The 23287-nt window shown below is 42.2% G+C and overlaps 1 protein-coding gene across 5 annotated transcripts in view; it reads right to left on the bottom strand.

The window, feature by feature from the left end:
- The window catches only part of PLCB1 (phospholipase C beta 1), a 354560-nt gene that overhangs the window by 13595 nt on the left and 317678 nt on the right, over positions 1–23287 (bottom strand). Inside the window, exon 32 of one of the 5 annotated variants that reach the window (XM_053972201.1) lies at positions 7301–7365. The exons of the other annotated variants lie outside the window; for them this stretch is intronic. Within the exon in view, the coding sequence (XP_053828176.1) occupies positions 7327–7365 (39 nt within the window). The 3' untranslated portion in view covers positions 7301–7326. The remainder of the gene's footprint in view (positions 1–7300; positions 7366–23287) is intronic. 5 annotated transcript variants of the gene reach the window in all.

A 23287-nucleotide genomic window follows, 5' to 3' on the forward strand; every position in this document is an offset into this window, starting at 1 on the left:
AAAAGTTGTGTTTCAGTTGCTCAGGGTTTTCACCTGAAAATCACTCCCTTTTTCAATGCAAGCAAACTGCAAAGTGTTAAGGAGTTTAGGAAAAGGGACCAGGTTGCTGCTTAAAATCCAAGCCTGCTCCAACAGACAAGAGATAACAACCTCCCACAGAGAAGGGGCAGATGCCTTTCTCACCTCCAGACCTTGCTCTCTCCGTGTACAACCCTATCTGGGTTTCCCTCCAGCACCTCAGCTCCTTGAGGAAGGGAAACTGCTGCTGACGGTGTTTCTCCCTCCTGATGCTTATTCTGGGTGAGAACTGCCACCCTCATGCTGCAGCCCAAGCAACCTCACAGCCTGGTCTAAGGTGTGGTGGGATATGTCCAGTGAGGAGCTGTGACAGAAAATGTGTGTCACAGGGCCTGTGTGTGAGTCTGTGCCATGGAACACTGGATCTGAAAGTGCCCTTGAGCACATCTCTTAAAGAGCTTGCCATTGAGCTCTGTGCTCAGACCTTGCTGTTGCCAGGAAAAGGGACACACTAATTCCTTAGAAGCCAGCAGAGGCAGGAGGATAAGGGACACCACAACTTTAAATCTCCTGAGAATCAGTTCCTCTGGTGCCTCCTGTCCCCACCAAGCTCAGTGGGCATGAGAAGGTCACTCTGGGAATCCCCCCACTCCTCGAGCCCACTGCCGGAACTGTCAGCTTCTGACTGACATCACTGTGAGCTGGATCTGGTCCTGGCTTCTCTCCTCCTGAGGTTAATACAGTTCATCAAAGCTCAGTTCACGAGAGGGTCAAGCCTGAACTGAGATGAATCTTATGGAACTTCACTAAGCCTTTTGCTTTCTTTTCCACTGAGAGGTATGCCATCACAATGCTTAACATGATCCGCCTAAAGCTCCACTTTGTTTTTAATCTGATTTCATTTATGTGTATCACTATTGGTAGCTTCTCTCTTGGACCTTATTTAAGAAAAAAAACACTGGCAGTAGAACAAAACCTCTTTCCATTACAAGAACTTATCTTTTTAATGCTCTATCAGTGTTTTATTATTATTTCGGTACTTGACATCTTCCAAAAGCATTAAAAAGTTCTTGAGAGGTCTTACAGCTTTACAGTGTATTCTCTGATGCCAATTCTGATCACAATCTAGCTGAAGATAAGTTTAATGAACACTAGAAAAATAAAGGTCTTTCATAAGTGATCAAGTGATTTGAAGAAGCAAAAGAGTACTTTAAAAACACGTGTTTCTCGCTTTAGAGCCCTATATTAAAAATGTGCAGATTGCACATCTCTGCAACAGAAATTCATCTGTAACTTGGGGAGTATTTATTTCAAATGATAGTAGACAAGTATCAGAAATGAATGAGATTATTAACTTGCAAAAACACCTTTTAGAACAATGACTATGAAATGTCATATTTTCCCCATCTTGTGGAAATATGTTTAGTATTAGAGAAATACAAGCATTAGATTTAGTGATGGTGAGTGAATTATAAAGTCATCTGCTACTCTAAATAACAGTAAAAAGATTATTCTGAATTAGTTACAGAAGTTATTCCTAAAAAATTCTTATCACTTATGTTATTTAAACTCTCTTACATATCAATTAGTTTGAAATAATAAGTCTTTAGGCTATCTATTAATTGCAGCACTGTTGGCACCATCTGTACTTAAAATTATGCAAGGAAAATTAAGCTGAAGCACCAAGCTGTCTTGGCTAACAAAAAAGATTTCCTCAGCCATTCGGATAGAGCAGGAGAGAGAATGGGGGCACTGAATCCACAGGAGAACTCTTTCTCACTTTACAGCTCCCTCCTGGCCCAGGCTGACACGGGCTGTGGAAGGCACAAGGTAAGAACTCCAGTGTTGAAGCTGCAGGGCTACTTTCCCAGCACATTTCCCAGTCCATTTTCCCATTGCCTGGCACGGCTGCTCCCAGGCAAAGGGAGAAGAGCTCCCAGGACTGGGAGCAAAGGAAAGGCAGCACCACTCAGAACAGGAGGAGAGCTGTTCCAGGACATTCTGCATGGGATCATTAAAAACCCAAGGGATGGGAGATTTAAAGGATTAAGTCACTTCTTCAGAAGGCAGGGGGAGGCTGTTTGCAGAGGAATATCTGGTCCATACCCCAGGAGAAGACACCAATTTTAATTTCTCCTGCTGTTACAGCTTGAGGCTCTCCAAGAAGCCTCCAACCCACGCTTTTAAGTCTTCCTGTCTTTGCAGAGCAGATCTAAGGACAGCTGAACTCCTCCTGTCTGCTCATATTTGGCTTCACAGATAGACTGAAGCTACACTTTGGCATTTGTCCCATTCCCTCTGGGCTGGTTCCTGCTGGCACCTGTCAGAGGCACGGCAGGGACTGCCACAGCAGCACTGACCAGGAAGGGAGTTTAAAAAGTGCAGCCATTCCTTGGTGGGTGTTATTTTCCCAAATCCTCCATGCCTGCAGTGCAGATGAGTCAAAGAGCTGGTTCAAAGATCTGGGGAATGGCATCTTCCTGCCACAGAAATTAGAATAAAAGCAGCTGAAATGTTCTGATGGAGGGAAAGAAACTTCTTTAAATCAGACCAGCCACTGCAGCTCACTCCCTGTCAGCCTCTGCCTGCTCCACCAGCAGTTCCCTGTCTCCTGCACCCTATGGTTAATTGTACTTTTAAATAAGGAAAGGCAGAGCATCCTCCTACTAATATTAATGAGCTATAGGGAGGAAACAAGCGTGAGTACTGAGTCAATCAGCTTGTGACAGGTATGTGTGCTTGTGGATGCATAGACACACACATAAAAAAAGGGAAGACATCTGAATATTTTTAAGTACATCAATATAATGACTCCACTGGCATAAACATGGGTTTTGTTGAGAAAAAAAATCATGTTACTGAAATATTCATACAAAAGATGCAGTTTGTTCAGGGAGGACAGGTACAAAGAGGATCTTTGGTGAGAAATTTATCAAAGACCTGTATTTTTTTTTTTTTTTTTGTGATCTCTAGCACACTGTGGAGAGGGACCTGCTCAGGGTCTCTGGGCAATGACAGAATTGGACATGAAAGCACTCTGTGGGCACTCTGATAGATGATTGGGTGGTGAAGCTTTACTTACTTGCCCAGAAAACTTTTCAAAAAGGATTTCAGGAGGGGACAGAATATTTAAACTTCTGAGCAGGCAACATCCATATTGACAGTATGTCCTCTCTACTGGTGATTGGCTGAGAAAACAGACATCTCTTCCCATGAAGGATGTGGATCTGTGAGCAGGCTTACTGCTTTTCCAAATTAAATAAATTCCTGCAGTAGCCAACAGAGAGGACCCATGTAAATCCCCAAACATGGTTTGTATCACTGAATTAAATCTGCTTATATATATATATATATATATATATATATAAATCTGCAACCATTACATGGCAGCTGATATTAGAAGAAATTAAATTAACTCCAGTCTTAGAAAAAGAGATCACTTTGAAAGTAAAAAAGCTAAGCAATAATTTAAAAATTGGAATTCATTTTCAACCAATTAGTATTTTCAAGTGGGAGCTGCAGTAGTGCCTGTCTGAATACAAATGGGAATGAAGGGTACTCCAGGCCAAGAGGAGGCGTAAACACTGCCATGGAACTGGGGAGAAGTCACTGCAGAATTGATTCCTTTATGGCATGGAAAGCACGAGCCCCTGCTCAGCATTACAATGAACCCCCGACAGACAGACTGACAGTGAGGGATCATTCCCAGGAGCTCTCACAGTTCCCATGCTCCTTGGCATTACAGGCTGCTCTCTTCCACCTCCAGCAGCATCCAAGCTGCATGGTATGAACTGGATTACTGAAATAACAGGGAAGCATTTAATTGCTGCAAGTCAATCCCAACCAGGAACACCAATTTCTGAAACTCGACCTCTGCTCTGGAAACTGAAGTGGCAAAATTTTCAGCAGAGAGGAGCATTTTGAGAGCAGAAATACTACACTGAGATCTCACCAATCTATATAACACCCTTGCAGAATAAACCTGATCCCAACAGGCACTTCTACATTCATTAATAGGAATTATCTCAAGGAGGACCACACATGAGTGACTGTAAGCTGTTTCTAGAAATTATAACCTTCTGTATCAGCAGGCTGTGAAATAATTTGCCCTATAAGCTCCACACCATATGTTTTATTCAGGCATGAACACCTCCTTAGTGAAAATAAAGCTGTCAGGAGAAGAGGCACCACAGAGCAGTATCATCCCCACAGGCCATGCAGTAGCTGAACCTGGAGGCTGAAGTTGCACGGTGCAGAATTCTGCATATGTGCAGCAGCTATCAAAAGACTTATAAAATTCCAGGTTCAGGAAAAAGGACAGCTTGAACCTAGACAACACTTGCATATGGCTGAAGCCTCACTGAAAAACTCCCTCATGCACTTAAGCGCCCATTTGAAACACAGCTTAAAGAACGAGAAAAGTGCAGCAGTAGCTTTTAGGTCCCACTTTTTAGACTTCCTAAAAGCAAAAAAATCCTAGTGCAAAAGCACAGAATTTAAAAAAAAAAAAAAGGCTGCAGGTTGAGACCAGGCTTGTAAAGTCTACATTGTTTTCTTTCTGTTGCAAAATTTTATCTACTGCTGACAAACAGGATTGTGAACTGGGAGTTCTTCCTGTAGCTGTCTAACATTCAAGCACTAGAGGATTCAAACATTTCCTGAATGAAGCTGTAATTTAGGTAATTTCTCTAGATTTCTACATAGCTATTAGCGTGGCTTAGAAAGATTCTGGGCCTCTCTTGCACGGAAATATTCTCTAAGGTGATCAGTTTTGTTCAGCCCAAAGCCAGTGGTTTACTCCACCAGAGCAGGAGCTGAGATATTCCTTTCTGGACTGCAGGAAAAATTTACTCCCTTCTTCTGCCTTCCCTCCCTTATCCTGGTACTTCACAGCATCCCAAATGCCTTGTCTGGTGTATGTAACAGTGAGAGCTTAGAACAGAAAGGGGTGAAAAAAAATGTTTCTTCACATCACATCATTCTCATGTTTGCTTTGGTGTGATGGATTCCTTCACCCCATTTTGGAGCTCCCTGTGTACTCGGTGCCAATCTGCTTTGTTTACCACTTTTCATGTACAGGTAGAGCGCACTGAATGACACTTCCACCATGCACAACTTCTCCTGATCCTTTACACAGTCTGTGAGGCTGAAGTCCTGAGAGCAGGATGAAGGAAAGAGTAACTCCAGTGGTGTAATTAGGAGTTACTTTCACTAGAGGAGGTTTTTCTCTGGGGTCTGATTTCCTTTTAAGTGTGCAGGAGCAATTGGATTTGCCTGGGTTCCCAGCATCCTCCCAAGATATCCTAACTTGACCCAGGCAGGTGATATGAGGTTGGCCTCATATTATTTAAAATGTAAGTGATGTATGACAAGAACAGAGTTAAAAAAAGTTCTTCTGTTTTTTTCAAATGTTCAGTGAGCTGTTTCAAGGCAGTTCATCTTTATTCCCATCCTCCTGCTTTTCAGGAAAGGAAGACAGCACATCCCTCAGGAACAGAAATCAATATTCTCCTGTCACTTAAACACAAACAACAAAGAAATCCCAGTCCCCTAGAGAGCAATTGCCAGTTTAATCTTGCTATCTTCAGTAAGTCACTCCTTTGAATACTGTGGAGGTGCCAACATATTCATTATGGGCTCTGCTTTCTTTTGTCACAACCACTGTGCTCAGGAAATACACATTTAGTTCCCTTGCCTGTATCCAAGAAGAAAACAGCACTCATGAAATCAAGGCCCCACCTCACAGTTTTAATCTCTAACCCTGCCACAATAAGAGAACTAAACAATACTTTCAATTATGTTATCTTTAACAAGCGTTTGAGAAAAATGTTCACTTATTATGCAACAGTAAACACCTTTAAATAAACTGTAATGATGTGAATCAACACATGAGGAATATGTTGGGGTCTGTGTGAGCAGAGGCAGGTGATTCACAGAAAGAAAAGCCTGATAAATCAAATTTACAGTTACTTCATAAATCAAACTTAGCACTTGCCTTTCTGCAAAGCACAGGACTCAATCTGTGTTGTGCAAGGCACAGATTAAACTCCCAGAGCTGGCTCCCTCTTCCTTGCCAGTACATGTCCATAGGGAAGGATGTGATCAGTATTTAAAAACCCAACACCCCCAGACAGGCTGAGAGAACAAATACAGCCCTCACTGAGAACCATGGCAGTTCTCTCCCCAAACAAGCAAAGCATATCAAAGCAAGCCAGGAGAAAGCAGTAGGAGTGAAATAGATACAAAGCAAGTGGGATTCCCTGATTTAGTGACAAAGTTGTGGCTGATTGCTACCCCCTTGAAGTGAAAGCCTAGCCCTCCTGGCAGGCTGTATTTGCAGGGGGATGCAGGAAGTTTGCTTATATATAATCATGTCTCCTGATGAACACACCTGAAATATACTTCATTCCATCCCCATCTTGTCATCATTAGCCCTTCCATAAAGCAATGAAGAAAACTCCCTTACTTTAATCTATGTTCATCTTCCTTCCAGGCTTTGCCTGCCCTTCCTCAATTGTCTTCTGTTCTCTTCCTTCTCCCTGAACAATTCACCCTCTTACCTTTTAGTCTTCCCCTTTAAGCTTCACTAATCCTGTTTTACTGATCCCCATTCATCAGTTCTTTCTCTTTGTACCCCAATTCTTCCTTCTGCTGTGATGCCCTGGTTAATCCCATCTTTATCCCATACTCTGGTGTCCCAGAAGACAAATCCTTAATTTATCTACTTGGTGAGCTTAATCTTCAGAGGTACCCAGAATTCCTACTTCAACACCTTTCCCCACCTCCCACTTCTACATTCAAATGCTCTCAGTTCCTACCCCCACATTAATCAATCAATCTCCTTTACCTCTTCAGAGAGAAATTGCACAGTGCCTGGTGTTCTGATCTGACAGTACTGCAGCTACTGTGAGCAGAGAACAGAGGATATTCCCATGACCCAAAGGGCTGTGCCAAGAAAGCTGGGACAATCATGCTGTTACACGGAGCCCCTGATGGCTGCACTGAGGTGGGGCAGAAGCAGCAATAAATAAAACGGCAGGGAGACGATGGGGTGGGGTATGACCCGAAGAAAGCACAAATCGCTTGCGTGGCCTCAAAGGGATGTAATGGTCAGTGGCAGCTCATGTTATGCAGCTAGCAGGTAATAATCAGGGCTGGAATTGCTCAAAGATTTCAGAAAAACCACCAGGCAGTTAATTGTGGATGATCCTGACTTGTTTTTGACACGTAAAATGGAAACAACATCAGCATTACTGGATAAAAAGGGGAATTTTTCACTCACTTTCACTATAGTCTCATATTCCATTTCTACTTCTGTTTTTCCTCTACTTCTTGTTCTTCTATGCTCTTTAAAACAAAACCAAGGATCATTTCAATTTGAGGTGATTAACAATTACTCTAAGCTGAAATGACATAATTCTGTGCATTACAGTAAAGCAACATCTCTTTAATCTATGCACTTAATGAAAAACAAAAGTTTACTTCATGCTTCTGTGTGCCGGCTCATTAATATTTGACTAGGTACACATTAGTCAGAAAAACAGTCTATTTATCACAACCTGTCACTCCATGCTATAAGAGGACAATGTTCCAACTGTGTTATGAGGGAGATCCAGCTTTAGTTGAAGTTGCAGCTTACGCAGGTTGCAAGAAGAATCACTTTTTCTCTGGGAGAGGGAAGGAAGTGTGTCTGAAGGGAAAAATGATCATCAGCCATGCGCCTGAAGTATGTGCTGGAAGAGATACCCCTGGCCTTAGACTGTGATCATGCCTAATGCCATGAACTTAGGGCACTTTGCATGGAAAACCCCAAGGACATCCCCAGGTGCTTACAGGAGTGGTCCTGCTCCAGCACGACCTGGAGTCAGTCTTGCAGGAAATGTGTGAGACACACTGCTCATGGAGCTGTTACCACTGCTCCCTTACCTTCATCTCGAGCTGCTGTGTGTCTCTGGAGCTGAACCTTGGGTTTGGCAGCTCAAGGAGCAGCAGGACTGTCAGATTGTCCTAAAGCCCCTGGTGTGCTCCAGGATTGTCAGATTGTCCCGAAGCCTCTGGTGTGCTCCAAGCTGCTTGGAGCAGACTCACTGCATCCCACACCACTCTGAGCACCCTGAACTCAAACTCTCTCTCTTGGAGAGATCCAAGGTCTGGAGCAGAGAAGTCCTGAAGGTAATCCAGCAGCAACCAAAAAGACACAAGTTTGTTCCTTAGTTCTTGAACTTACTAGAAGATGGCTATGAAATTATAGGCAGGAAGTGAAAAAAATTGGTGACTTTTTGGTTATTGCTAAGTGCAGTCCTTAAACAGCACTGCCCTGCCATTTTCAAGTGGCTGCAGCATGTTCCCTTCTCTGTTAAGTTAAATTTTTGTGGTAACTGTCTTGTCGTACTCTAAAATCAGCATTATTTCAGCAATAAGTGATTTACTGCTCCATATGGTAGCGATTACATGAATCTATCACTGAACTTGGTTCTGTTTGAAGAAGTTAAATCACAGCTCTGTCATGACAGGGTTGGTGCCACCAAAATCTTGACACTTCCCACATCATATACTTTATCATGTACTCTGGACAGTTTTGTATCTGCATTGTCCAGGAGCCAGAGCTGCAGTGGCATCCCCTGTCACACACAGGTGACATGCAGGTGACAGCCAGCCATGGAACAGTTGCATATAAGCTCACTGAGGTAACCTGTGCTTTGTCTTAGGTGTCAGGTTTGTTATAAATGAAACTGAAGATGGAAACTTTTAAAAAGAAATACAAACAAGCAATAACACAAAATAAAGCTTCTCATTTAAAATGTAAAGATGAAATAGCTTAGAAACCAAGGTAGTACTTTTAATATTTGTTACAAAACATTTCCTCTCAAAGCATTTTCTTAAACTGAATACAATTATTGAGTCACTTCCTTGGTAATGGGTGAAGAAGCAGAACAATATGTCTGAGCACTGTGTCCTCATTTTACTTCCATGCAGATTCATAAATCCCTTCTAACTGAGTCACAATGCAGGCAGAAAATACCATTAGCTAACAACTGGCTGGATTTGATTGAAATGCTGTGTGAGAGAACCTATGCCACCTTCTTATGTTGATTCGCAGCAAATGAATGAAATGAATTCTGTTTTATTTTCTCCTTGCAGTCTTTCTCACTGTGGCAGCAGTGGGCTGTAAAGCTATGGCATTAACACTGACACAAAGGGTGTTAGGAGATACATGTGGGGCATAGGATGCTCAGGAAATGGCTGCCACTGGCTGCGGCAGCTTGCACCATCTTGACATGCAAAATGAACCTAAAATATTAGCTGAGGAAGCAGAAGGTGACAGTTTGTAGCAGTAAAGAAGGTGAAATGTAAAGTGAAATAAGAAAGCTACTTTGTTTTGCACAGTTCCTTATCACTCCTCCTGATGCACTTCATTTTTCTGTCCCTTTGATCTATGTACTTCACTGGTTCTGTGCTCCCACTGACAGACAAATCAGATAAAGCAACTCACAGAAAATTGGCAATTTTTACTAAATTACATGTAAGTTTGCAGCACAAAAACATTTTGTTGCTGGGGATGTTGGCCTAGTTACTTCAGTGAGGTTTGTAGCAACTGAAAGCAGGTTAAGATTTGATTAAAAATTCCCTTAAAACCAGTCTTGTAAAACACTGCTAAGCATCCTCTTGCTAAATTTCTTAGTTTGTGCAACATGAATACTTTTCCATTCTTTTGGCACCGTTTTTAGCCAGCCACCCTGTTAAAGAGCACATTTTGCTTTGGGATAAAGTCTGTTTACTTTGTGTGTTGTGCTCACACACCAGCATTTGAGTGTGCAAAGGAGGCACACATTTGCCAATATCCAGACTTTACCTACCTGCAGGATAAACATCAGGAAAAAGTAAACATTTCAACAAAAATCAACATTCAAAAATGGTAACAAACCCCCCCTCTACTTAAGCAAACTGAGGAATTTTCCCCTTGATTATTTATCAAAACACAGTCCATGGAAAGTAACAAATATAAGAGATATCTGGGTAGCATGAATTCCACAGGCAGAGGAAATCACAGGGTTACCAAATATAACCATTTAGCTGTGAATAGGGTATGCACCACTCAAAACCTCTATTTTTACTGAGCTTTTAACAATATAGTCTGTGCACTTGCACCACTGATCCAAGAGACGGCAGTGCAGCAGACATTGATCAGATATTTACCACAGCTAGTTTGGGAGCTCCAGGCATGACTTTGCAGTGTAAGAAAGAGAAAGTCAGAGAGAAACACAGGGATTAAAACAAACACTGAATTTTTCAAGCTCTTTTCTATTCTGATGGTCATGACTGTAGTTGCAAAATTGCCTGGTTTTGAAAATGCCAGAGTAACTTCTTGATTGCGGCATGAGCTGAATCTTTGTGTTTGTACAGACACTGCATTAAGCAGTTCTTGGTGAAATCTCTAACACAGAGGTAATAAAACACAGAAAATACATATACTTTCCCAAATCATAAAGCATCCATATATCTGTTGCTTTTGTTAGTGCTGAGACAACATTTTAAGGAAGACACACATAGAAACCAGACTGTAGAGGAACACTGATGACAAGAGGAAGTGTTAAAACACTATCTGCTATTCATAATCACTGCCTACCTAATGCTGCTTTCCCAGAAGCATTCTGGAGACACCAGAAAGTCCAGAAATCAATCCAGTAAATGTTTAAGCTTTTAAATTATTGAAGCTGAATATAATCTGGTTTATCTGACAGTCCTGGATGTGTCCTCACCTGTGCAAAGGGCCACCAAAAAAAGCTGCACTTTATATTTCTGGTTTCTAAGCTGTCCTGAAAAGCTGGGTTGTGTTCTCAGTTATTGTGCCATTACTGTAAAGAACTACTGCCATAATGAGTCAGGATTTCTCTTCTTGCTGGCACATAGAATCTTGTCAGGCCCCACAATAAATTGTGCTGATCTAACACCTCCAGTCAGCTCTTGTTAATGGGACTGTTCTTCACAATTATCCATTAATGAACCTTTACAACCACAATGAAGAAATGTGTCTCAGGGAGAAGAAAAAGGAAACAGTGCTTGTCCACAAGAGCTGCCTCACAGCACACAGTTTAGTTCCCTCAATAATTCCCACACCTCTCAGCTGTTCATAGACTCACATGTGCTGCTGCTGGCCCTGCCTTTGGCAGATATTTGCAGGGTTTTCTGAGACCACAGCAGCACAAAGCCACTACGCTGAAGAGAGCAGGGAAGATTTGTAAGAGCAGTTTGAGGGGAAATGGAAACATTTTAAGCAATGGTACAATCAAAGTGACCTAAGATTTTTAGAAATGAAACATTCCTGCCTAGTGCCTTCTCCTTTTTCTGCACTCTGCTGCTCTCCGCAAGAGTCCAGCTGACTAAAGGACACTTCCTCTCTGGGGGCACCTCTTCTGAAACTCTGACCAGCTGAAAGAAAGTAAGCAGTGCTCCCTGACCACTAAGCTGGAGGAAAGCCCAAGCCCCCTGGAAAACAGCACATTCTCTCCAATGGACCAAGAAAAACTTTCTTGCTCTTTATAGAAGCAGCCCTGGCCTAAATTCCTAACCCATGACTCCTTTTCAAACTTTGTTTCCAGCTGCGTTGTGTGTGTGGAGTTCATCTTCAATATAATGTGTCAGATGTGCTTTAGGCTCTTTTTCTACTAATAGAAGATGAATTGCCAAACCAAGAAAACAGAAAAGCCAGGGGCAGGGGATGTGCTTTCCCATGGGTGTCATCCACAGCAGGTTGGCACAAACAGACACTTAGGACAAAATCTACCTCATGGCAACACAGAAACAGCATAAAACATTTAAGACAGCAACTTATATTCATGTTTTGCAAGCTGTGAAGCCCAGTTATATTCTCATCCTCCCTGGACCAGAAAAGATCCTTCACATCTCTATCACAGAGACAGCACAGATCTAGGTTTGCCTATCAATTGATCCAAGACTGACTGTATAGTAGGCAGAGGAAGAAATGCAGGAGGAAGAGCTTGGTCCTGGCTTTGATCTCACTCAGTGAAACAATTAAAAAAAAAATGTTCACATTACTTCTACTGCGTGTCAGTGAAAATGTCTGGTTTAACAGCAGCATATGTGGAACCCACCCCTGTGCAATTCCACACTTCAGTTACACACACAGAACCCAGCTGCAGCAGGAACAGTCTTCAGATGCACTCCTGTTTCTCATCCTGGGCAAAGAACATTCCCCTTCCTGCTTCATATTGACTACTTTAGATATAACCTTAAAAAAAAAAAAAAAAATCCACTGCAATTATACAGCAGGTCTATAAATGCCAGAAGATTATGTCAGAATATGCATCTTTTAGCCCAAAACAAAACTCCCAAACCTCAATACAAGGTCCAAGCAGAGCATCACTGAAATTCTGTCTGTACAAAACATTTATCACCTTTACCATTTGTGTCATAACATTTTCTAGCTTGTAAGCTAGACAGATATCAAGAGAATGGACTTTTTTTCTTGGAAATGTATTTCCATTAATACAATGTATGTTAGACAGAGAAAGTCCAATCTGGGACTCTTACCCAGAGTTCATGTTCCTCTAGTCCAGCAGGAAGAGTTAATGCCCTGTGGTTATGAGGCCACCAGATTTTTGTGAATATCTCATTGCAGGACATGAATTGGAAGTCTCAAAAGTTTACTCATTTAGGACACAGGTTTACTCCACTGAAGTCAGTCTGAATTTTGCTATTGATACCAGTCAGAGCACAACAAAAGTTCGCTCCCCATCCCATGCATGCATTTGGCACATTGCCCTAGTCTGAGAGGTAGCTCAGCAACCCCTGTGAATCAGCTACTCATCACAAAGGAGTAAAAATCACTTTAAAAATTGAAAGAATGTGAGGGGAGCCAATATTTCTACAGCTTATCCAGTACAGCAGGTTGGCAAGGGAATATTTTAGGGCAGTTTTGAAAGCAGGCATTCCAATGTGGTCAACTAAGGGGAATGAAGGAATCAAAGGCACTTAGATTACCACTGGGAGCAGGCTGAAGAAAGAAAGGCACCATAGAAGCATTTTGTATTTTCACTAGGCAGAAAAAAAAAAATTGTTATAATTCAGTAAGCACTAAAACAAGTGAAGTCAAGAGTTCTCTCTCTGACTGTGGTGACACGGCCACCGAGATCTTTAGAACTGCTGACTGCTCCCTTATAATGAAATCTTTCTGTTGTCCTGTAATGGCCTGGTTACTGTAAGGCCTGAGGGCCAAGGCTGCTGTGCAGGAAACCCTCAGTGTTCCCCAAAGCTGCTTCATCACAGGACAGCACTCAGCTGTCTCAGACTTCCTGCAGGATTCTGAGGACACCTCTCCCCTTGGCCAGCATCGGAATGCCTAGAGCACACATTCCAATATGCCTTTGGTACAGATGAAGGCTCTCAATATTTCAGGGTAAGCAGTGCTGCATTCTCCCTCAGCCTTTAAACTTTGAGTGTTGAAAGACATTTATATATGTTTATGTACAAAAACATATCAAGGACCAGGGAGGACCTCTGTCCTCTGAGGTGAACCATAAAATAAAGAGAAATCAGCTTAGCCCCACCTTAAATCCAGCCTTCTGTCCACACAGTGCATCAATTTAAAATAAAGAACCCAGTACCCAAAGCTGGAGCTGCTTGCCTGATGGCTGAGCTAAGCATGAGCTAACCCAGTTATTTCTGCAAGGACAGAGCCTGCAGCCGTGTCCTGCCATGGCTCCCCCTCTCCTCTGTCCTCAGAGCAAACAGGTGCCAGGGAGGAAAGCCTGGAAGCTTTCCAGTGAAAGCATCCATTGCCCCAGTTCAGGCAATGCTCCACTGCCTTTCAGTGCTTTCAGGTGTACAGTGGGAATACAGACTGTGAAAGGAAATGAACTCAGGGCAGCTAAAGGGCCGGGTGCTCTGATCTTGATGGTGAGACACAATCACAGAATGGTTGGCGTTAGAAGGGACCTCAGGAGATCATGCAGTCCAACACCCTGCCCAGGCAGGGGCACCTGGGGCAGGTAACACAGGAACGTGTCCAGGAGGGTTTGGGATGCCTCCAGAGAGGGAGACTCCATGGCCCCACTGGGCACCTGTTCCAGTGCTCTGCCACCATCAATGTAAAGAACTTCTTCCTCATGTTAAGGTGGAACCTCCTGTGTTTCAGTTCATGGCCATTGCGCCTCATCCTGTCACTGGCACTGCTGAAAAGAGTCTGGCACCTTCCTTGGCACCTCTTTGAGATATTTATGTGGATTCACATGATCTCCTCTCAGTCTTCTTTTCTCCAGACTAAACACACCCAGTCTCTCCTCAAAACAGACCCCTTATCATCTTTGTGGCCTCCACTGGACCCTCTCCAGAAGCCCCTTGTCTCAGAAATTGCCTTTCTGGAAATGATACTCAAAATGGGAAGACTGCAAATTAAAGAAAATGCTCATCCTATCCCAAAATGTTGTTCTAAATCACACCAGTACCTACACAAAGAGATTCCAGTAACATCTCTGGAAGGATTATGTACAACTGCCTGAGAAACTGAGATAAGCACCAGGCTGAGAATGGACATCCCACTGATTCAGCACCTTGTACAAATGAAATAGTTTACTTATCCCACAAACTGATTTCCTTTGCAACTTTACTCAACTCATTTAACTGCCAAGGTCTCAACTCTCCCATCTGCAAGACTGCATGAAATACAAGTTACAGGTTCAGATTTTAATACTATTAGCAGTTGAAAGCAACAGCATGGTCTTGTCTTACAGACAAGCATGATAGCTTAGGCAATTTTAGGGCCGTCTCTGTATTAAATAGAGCAGATTGCACAGTCTTCTCTGCAGTAAAAGGAGATTTATTTCATAGGAACATTCAAAATCCAAATTCTTTCCCTAATGAAGTGTCAGATGAAAGGATCTTCTTCACAAACACATCAAGAAAATGCCATCTTCATTAAACATTAACTGACTGTGAATTAACAAACAAAAAATGTTGATTTTTTTATGAATTGTTATTAGTTCCATTTACTAGCTAAGACAGAATACATATGACAATTAGTTCTTCAAATGACTACATGGGGGAAATCCCCTCTGTCCTGATGCTCTGTACTTTATGATAAGCTCATTTGTTTGTGTCTAAGAACAGATTTTCAGCTTCATTTCTGAAACCAAAGTTAGCCTCAGCCAGATAATAGAGCTGCTGCTAATAAACTCAAGATGTCTTAACATAAATTTGCTGAATGGAAAATCCTGCTTATTTTGAACTAATTTAGTACAGCAGTACCTGTTTAAGATCAATTCTCAGCAGACTATTTCCTATTTATTGCTAATTAAAATCACGGATTTCCTGTTCTAAACAGCATATAAGCCTGAAAAATTAGCTCCAACCCAGTGTGCTATTGACTCAGCTGGGGCATTAGATCTAGATTTACCACCTCATTCCAAGGTTTATAAGAGCAGCTACTCTCAGGCATGACAAATCAGGCAGAGGGAGGTCAGGTGTGGAGGGAAACCAGGAGGCAAGCACTGAGATTTGTCTTCTCAAGGTTATGGAGTGCAGAATGGCTCAGCTGTGCTTTTCTCCCCAGCCTGAGGTACCAAGAGCACACAGACTGGAGTCTCCCTTGGCACATTACAGCTGAGCCTTTCTGCCTCAACTGCAGCCCTTTCCGGCCTTGGAGAGAATAATACTCCAGCTGTGTGCCAAGGGGATATCTGCAGTGCCATCTGGGCTTAACCTTATCCACCCACACTTCTCTTGTCAGGTCCATACAAAAATGTTTTCAACCGATTGTGCTGGGCATAAACAGGTCAATTCTTTCTCTTCTGGAATACAGTTCAGCCAGGAAAGCACACAAGCTTGGCAACAGCCATGACAAATGAAAATATTGGAGTGGTCCTGAATTAAGGATGATCCCACCCAATTCTTTCAGTGCATTGCCCAGAGCATTCACAACCCTGAGACTTGAAACTGCCTGAACTGCTGAGTTCCCAGGAAAGCAGCACCTCCTGGGCTCCACTGTGATGATACCAAACTTCCAGAGGGTACAGAGAAGGGTTGTGCCATCCCCATCTCCCTAATCCACATAAACTGACAGAAGATGCACTTACAGCAGGAAAGTGCCTATTAATAAATCAACCCTTCTTTTTTTTTTCCTCCAAAAATCTTTGCCTCATTCCCACATCAAAAGCCTAAAACCTGCTCGGGCTCATCTTGGGTGATTTAATCAATCACAGCAGCCTGGACTGAATTTCCACCCTGAACTCTAAGTTTAGGACACCATGGCAAAAGTGACATGGAAAGGTAAAAGCTCTCTAGGAAGGAACCCTGCAGACCTCCAGAGCTTTGGCTAGCCAGGTGCCAACAAATGCTTCTTTATTGGCACCAAATCCACAGTGAGACAGAGATACACCTCCTTTACAGTTTAATTTCACACCTCCAGATAAGTTAGTTGCCTGAGCAGTGCACGTGTGGACAGTTTAGAGCTCCGACCATTAAATAGCTATGAAAAATAGCACTAATTTTTGTTACTGTTATCCTTTGTTTTTCAGTTTTTTGTAAGATGCCAAAGGTCATTCTGGAAGATCTGGTCTAGAGATAACATTCAAAAGCAGTTATTGGTGCCTGACTTTGTTACTAGCATTTTCTTTAACACTCCAAAAACACTTATTCAAACAGCTTTCCCAGTCAGTCTTTTATTAATTTCTTAGGTAGATTTTTTTTAACAGTGCTTGGTAATAGTAACAGCATGGCAAAAAATAGAATAGGTGTATAATTAATTAAATAATTGTGTTGAATATATATTCACTACTTTTAATAAGTGAGAAGTACTTCAAGTTGTCTTTCTTTGTACAAGTGCCTAATTCCTGCTCGAATACTTCTATAATTCTTTTGGTTGGAAACTGTGTTTAAGAAACAACTGGGCAAGGACTGTCTGTTTGTGAGAGGCCCCTGCAGAACCAGCCAAGGGTTTTAGGGTCTCTGTTCCTGCACTAAGCTCCTGCAAATTCATGAACATTATCATTTCTTGAAGAGATGGAGTCCTACTAATACCTGGAAAAATACAAGGAGGCTGAAACGCTCTTGTATTTCAAATTGACTCAGGGCCCAGATTTTTTACAGATGGAGGACTTCAGTTCAAATTCATGGATGACTTAAAGCAGTGTAGCTAAAGCAGGCAGCATCCTTAGCAACCCTCCTCTCCCCAGGATGATTCCATTCTTGCAGGCATGGCTGAGCAAATTCTGCATCTGCTTGTTAGCTGCTGTAGCTTAAATTAATTAAGTGCATGGATGTAATCTGCTGCCAAGTGGAACTTACATTATCAGGCAGGACTACAAATAAGGAAGAAAGTTTGGGTTACTTATCTCACTGCAGGGGAGGGAAGGGCAGAAAGCTGAGGTGAGTGTTGGACCAGCTCCCTTGGGACACAGTTCTCTGAGGATCACAGAACCAGACCCCACAGATTGCTGCTCACTTCTGACCAAAAAGCAACATTTTGGTTCCCTTCAGTCTCATTCATTCCAGCAGTTCAACCTGCCTGGCAAGCTGATAAAACCAGCAGTGCAGATACTGTCAAAAAGGGAATTATGAAGTGACAGGTGCAGTTCCCTCCCCCTAGGGCAAACCGGAGCCCTGCTGGAGAAGGGCTGGAAGTCTGAAGCTGTTTAGTGACAACTTCCCCCAGGCTCTTGGGAGCTGCCCCAGCTGGGGTCACTTCCAAGCTGCTCAGCAGCCCAAACCACTGACAACATGCAGAAATCATGGGAAGTGATATGAAGGCAAGCAAATATTTGCAATAATACTTATTCTATCTGCATTTCTTATTCAAAGAATGCAATCAAATTAATAATGATAAATATAAATATTAATGCATTGTTATTTAGATGATAAAATGTAGTTTTGTTGTTCAGAGAAATAAGCTGCTCCTTTTTTCTGCTGGCTTGAAACAGCCCTTTGTTTATCTTCATCTTGTTTTCCAACATAACTTATTTATTTACACACGTCAAGGGAGAAACCTAATTTCTAAGGACATTTTCCAATTAACTTTCCTAATTAAAAGTAAAAGACTGAATTGGTTTGTAAATGGCGTTATGTAAACCCCCCAGAATGAATAGATTCTGGGAAATGACTGAGAATACACCTACACAAGTAGTATGAGAAATGCTCCCCATCTTCCCTCTCCAGGTGTTACAGACCTTGTCTGGCATTCTGAACCTCTGCTCATTTCCTGCCTGGTTTTGAAACAATGACATTTGTTCCCTAAGTCTGTAACATTATTAGGGAATTCTGCTCCCCTTGGCTCCTGTTAGACAGTGCTCACATGGAAGTCTGCACTTCAGCTATGGGCTTTAGTGAGTTTTGAGCTCTGCTCTGAATATGAAGCTGCACCAAGAGTCCCCACCATGATCCAACTCCATGGATTTCTGCAAGAATCCAATAACATCCTAGGAAATGCCTGCTGCTGCATCAATTCCAGCCTGTGCCATTCAGACTGAGAACTTCAGAAAGAATTCACAGTTTCAGCAGGGACCACGATTTTGTCTTGAGTCCCCTTAATGAAGTTTGTGTAAGGCTTCCAAATTCTGTCCTTGAACTTCAACCAGACACAGGAATTGGAACCTGAAGATCTCATTGTCATGTCTGACTGGGTGATCAATTAGAAACAGACTCACCCCACTGAATGGTTCATGAGAACTGGGAAAATATTTAAATCCAATAAAGCCAAAGAAGATGGTTGCAAACCACTTTAAAGCCCTGAAATTACTTATTTCCCCGGTGCATTAATGGCAGTGAATAACCACACTCTTTGTGGATGCAAGAGCATTTCACATCTAAAAATAACTTACACTGTGCACTGATCACAAATCTAGATATACCCAAGGCAGCCTGGAGTCACAGATCAATTTATAATAGTTATGTAAAATAAAATAAAATAAGCTTAAAGCAAAATTAGATGTTCTACTTGCTCCATATATCGTGGACATATGCCATGAGTTATGGCAAACTTTCTCTGAGACACACTAATTTAGATAATGTACTTCTTAGCAGTTTCAGTACTAAAAATACCATTTTTTCTCATATATTGAGAATACATGGCAATATATTTCCCATATATTTGGCAGATATAAACACCTGGCTACCTCCTGCTCACATCCTGACCATCTTAGAACAGCTCCACACACACTTTTAAGGAGCACTTTCCCTGCTTTAGTACTGGAGAAACAGATAAATGTGCTTTGATGTATTTGCTGTGCAAAAAGAGTAATTTCTATGTTCCCATAAAATGCTTTCAGAAATAATAATGTTAATAATAATAAAAATAACGACAAAAGAAGCTGTAAACTCCAGTAGGGCCTAGCTGTAACTAGAGAAACCAATTTGCTCTGGATTTTGAAGACAATTAGTGCACACACGTTTTAAATAAGTGTGCTTGTGTGCAGACAGCAGCACTGTATTCTGATTTTGTAGTGGTGTTTTTAACCACATGAGTCACAGCTTGGGAAGGCAGCTGAGCAAACCTGATGGCTTCCATGCTCCACAGCACTTCCTTGTGTCAGAGGAAAAACGCTGCTTCTGTTCAGCATGAGGTACGAGGGAACCTCTCTGCTGTAGGTTTGGTGTGTGTTAAATCCATTTTGCAGACAGCAAGGAACCTGGGAATCCATAAATCTGCCTTTCCCCTTTCTTGTTTTCCATACAGGGGAAACTCTGACTTCATTGTTAATGCAGTCAACTAGGAAAACTTGAGTAGACCACAAAACTCCTTTCTGGGATTAGTGGTTTCAAAACAGGACTGGGAACCATCAGAACTGGATTCTAATTGTGTCATGTGGATAATTCACTCTGAAGGATGCTTAAGCCAAAGATTTCAAACATTGACACCTAAAGTAAGGCAGCAAAATGCAAGTTAGATACAGCAAAAGCCTTCAATACACAAAAAACACTGTACTGGTTTGAGTTGGAAGCACCACAAGGAAGTTTTATCACACATAATTTTCCTTTTTGGAATTGTCTATTGATTTTTTTTTTCAGACCCACACATTTAAAACTCACAGCTAAATTTGTCGTCACAGTGTCTTTTCAACTGAGCTACAAATGCCTTCTATTTGTATCTATACCTTCTATCTATACCTATTCTATTTACTAGGTTAAGCTTCAGAGACCTTTAAAAGCAGACTGCTTCAATAGCTAGGTTTCCTCAAAAACATATCCTAGGGTAATAAATACCTGGAATCTCTCTTTCTAGAAACAACTGGCCATAATGACCAGGGTTTTTTTGGCATCCTCCATTTCATTTACACCTGCTCTGAGCTCCAGTGGATCCTTGGCCATTCACTGAGATGTGAGTATCCACAGTGAGATGAAAGCAATCGAACTCCATGGGCTGCACTGACAAACTGCTGACTCCCAAAGTGGCAGTGCTGGCCATAAGGGCTCCCAGACCTGCATCCCTCTTCCTTTTGGGTTTTCCCTACGAGGATTGCTGTGACTGCAGGTGAGCGTCCTGCAGTCCCTGCCCAGGGACTCCTGCTGCCAAGGTCACCTTTGCCGAGCTCTGTTTGCATCCAGCTGACGTTGATTCATGATGCCAGATGGCAAAGGACAAAGCACAATCGCTCAACACAACGTGTGACCTACTTACACCCCCAACAATCTGCTGCCTACTTGGGAAATGTACAGAGACTTTGATTAAAATTGTAATTTTCTTTCAGAGCTGGCCCACATGTGGCATGTACATTTTGCATCCCAGCCACATCTGCTCCAGCAGGGCAGTCGCATGATGCCTCCCACTTCCTTCGGAAACAGGGCCTATGAATGTGTAAGTGTCACTTCCTTGCTTCCTAAAGGCATTCTCAGAAGTAATTACAACTTATTGGTATACATATGGACAGCTAATGAAGAGCCAGGCACCCTCCTGCTGGCACCACATAAAGAAATAGTGACAACAGTCACGTGTCTGCTCAGAGAAGGAGAATAGAGACACGATATAGACAAAACTCATGTAGGGCTCCCAATCAAATCCGTGGAAGGTCATGGGGAAACTCTCTGTCCCTGCTCAAAGTCACAGATCTATTTACAGGATCAGCAGGACCAGAGAATTTCTGCAATAATGAACTCCAGTGTGAAGGTATGTGAGAATAATGGAAGTGACATCTGGTCATCACTGTAGGCCAGATTCCCCAAATTGCTCAGGGCTTTAGCAGTGCCATGACTGCCAGGCTGGCTCAGACCCGTGCTCTGCCTCTGCCCTTGGCTGGTACCAGGGGCTGTCCAAAGGAAAAAGAGTTCTAGAGCAGACAGATAAAACAATTCCCACCTTTGAGCACACCTTCCTGGTCCTGATCTCTCAAGCACTGGCCTAAGTCCTGCAGTTCAAGTTTTAATAAAGTTTTAGTACCTGTCAAAGTCTCAAAGAAACTTCAGTGCTGAAAACATTCAATTTCTGAAGTGGTCTCCAATCCCATTTTGAATCTCCTCAGCTTTTGACAGATTTTTCAAGGGCTTGGCACCAATAAATGAAGTGGAACTGCTAAAAGTCTCAAGGGTTCAGCAGCTCCTCTAGTAAAAGCTCACCACCAGAGAGTTCAGTGGTGTGTGAATGTGGGCACACACAACTCAGTAACTCTCCTAAATTAAAACAGAATGCTTGTTAAAACACAAATCCTTCAGGCCATGAGAACACAGAACCCAAAAAGCCTGCAGAGAAACAAGTCTGACATTATATTTTACACTGAGGAGGAGGTGACAGATCCTGGTTGGAAACCATCCCATCATATATTAATACTGCTTATTTGGGGAAAATGAGAAGGGAAGGACAAACACAGGGAGAAGCAGTTGTATCATAGTGTAGACACTGCTAATGAGGTGATTATAGGTGGCAGAGTAAGTGAAAATAATTGGCAGGATGTTGCCTAAAATAAAAATTTATCAGCAAACCAAATATTTTATTACTGAATAAAGATTTGCAGGGCTACAATCAGGATATATCATTACATTATCTGTGGGCCATATGTGGCGTTATCTTCAGCAAGAAGTTCCCAGGACTGGGAAGATGACTAGGAAGGATATTCCAGTTGTGGATGGAAGAGAAAACAGAAATATTTTATAATCAAAACAATCAAACAGAAAAAAGAAGCTCATGAGTTTGTATCTCTTTTATGCCTTATAGAAAAGATCTACATGGGAAAGCAGTATGTCCTGAAGTTCTGTTTCTTTGCCATAAATTCAGTTTGGAGAGAGAAAATAATCCAAAGGAAGTAGCAAAAAACAGAGTTTATGTCATTATTGAGGAAAGCACAACAGTTCTGGAAAAATAACAAGCACCACTTTTTAAAAAGAAAAATCAGAGAAATATCTTCCTTTTAGATCAAAGGAAGCTCAAACATAGATTATAAGCCAAGCCTTTATGCATAAATTGTAGCTTTTACTATCCATAGAACAGTAACTTGTATGAAGTATTTGTGTAAAGTTTAATATAATATTAAGAGTACTGTGTCAAGTGGCTTTGTCCTGAGCAGTACATTGGCCTCAGACTCTGGGAAAAGCTGATCCTCATGGCACAAGTGGAAACTGTCACTGTGTCCATCCAGAGGACCTGATTCCACAGCTCCTGTTCCACATCTCCCTTTTTGTACAGACCATCTTCACTTGCAGGCACCAGTCTGGAGCCCAGTTTGGCCAGCGACCCTGTTACACATTTCAGGTCCCTTTTGCCCTCACCCCACAGTGAAGCTCCCCCAGCTTTGCAGAGACAGAGCCTGCCCAAAGCAGCAGAGACAACCTGACCTTCATGCAGGAACAGTGCTATTGCTGGGACACATAACATTTTACTGCATTAAAACTTTCAGTGCCTTGAGCCCATGGGGACTGAGCAGTGGCCTCACAAACAGAACCCAGCCCTGAGTGAATCAAAGAGGCTCTCCTGGGCTGCTCAGCAGAGAACACCCCCTCCTCTGCTGGGTCTGATTGCTTTTGCACTTGAAAGTCTGTGCAGGGGGCAAAGTGTCTGCTTCATTTGCTGTTGTATGGAAAGGGGCCAAGGCGTCTGTGACACTGTGCTGTTCTGGGAAACTGTTTGTTCTGCAGTTTATAAGCAAGATGCCACAAAAAACAAACTTAAGTGAAGAGAGTCTCCTTAAACGAGAACAAAGTAAACAGATGCTTCATAAGAAGTTACATCCCCTGATCCTTCTGCTGTCAAATCTACCATTTTGGGTGGTTTTTTTTCCCTCTTTGGTTCAACTTAAAAATTAATCATCTTTCAATCTTTCATAGAAAACACAGG

Source organism: Vidua macroura, chromosome 3, assembly GCF_024509145.1.
Source record: "Vidua macroura isolate BioBank_ID:100142 chromosome 3, ASM2450914v1, whole genome shotgun sequence".
NCBI classification, from domain to species: domain Eukaryota; kingdom Metazoa; phylum Chordata; class Aves; order Passeriformes; family Viduidae; genus Vidua; species Vidua macroura.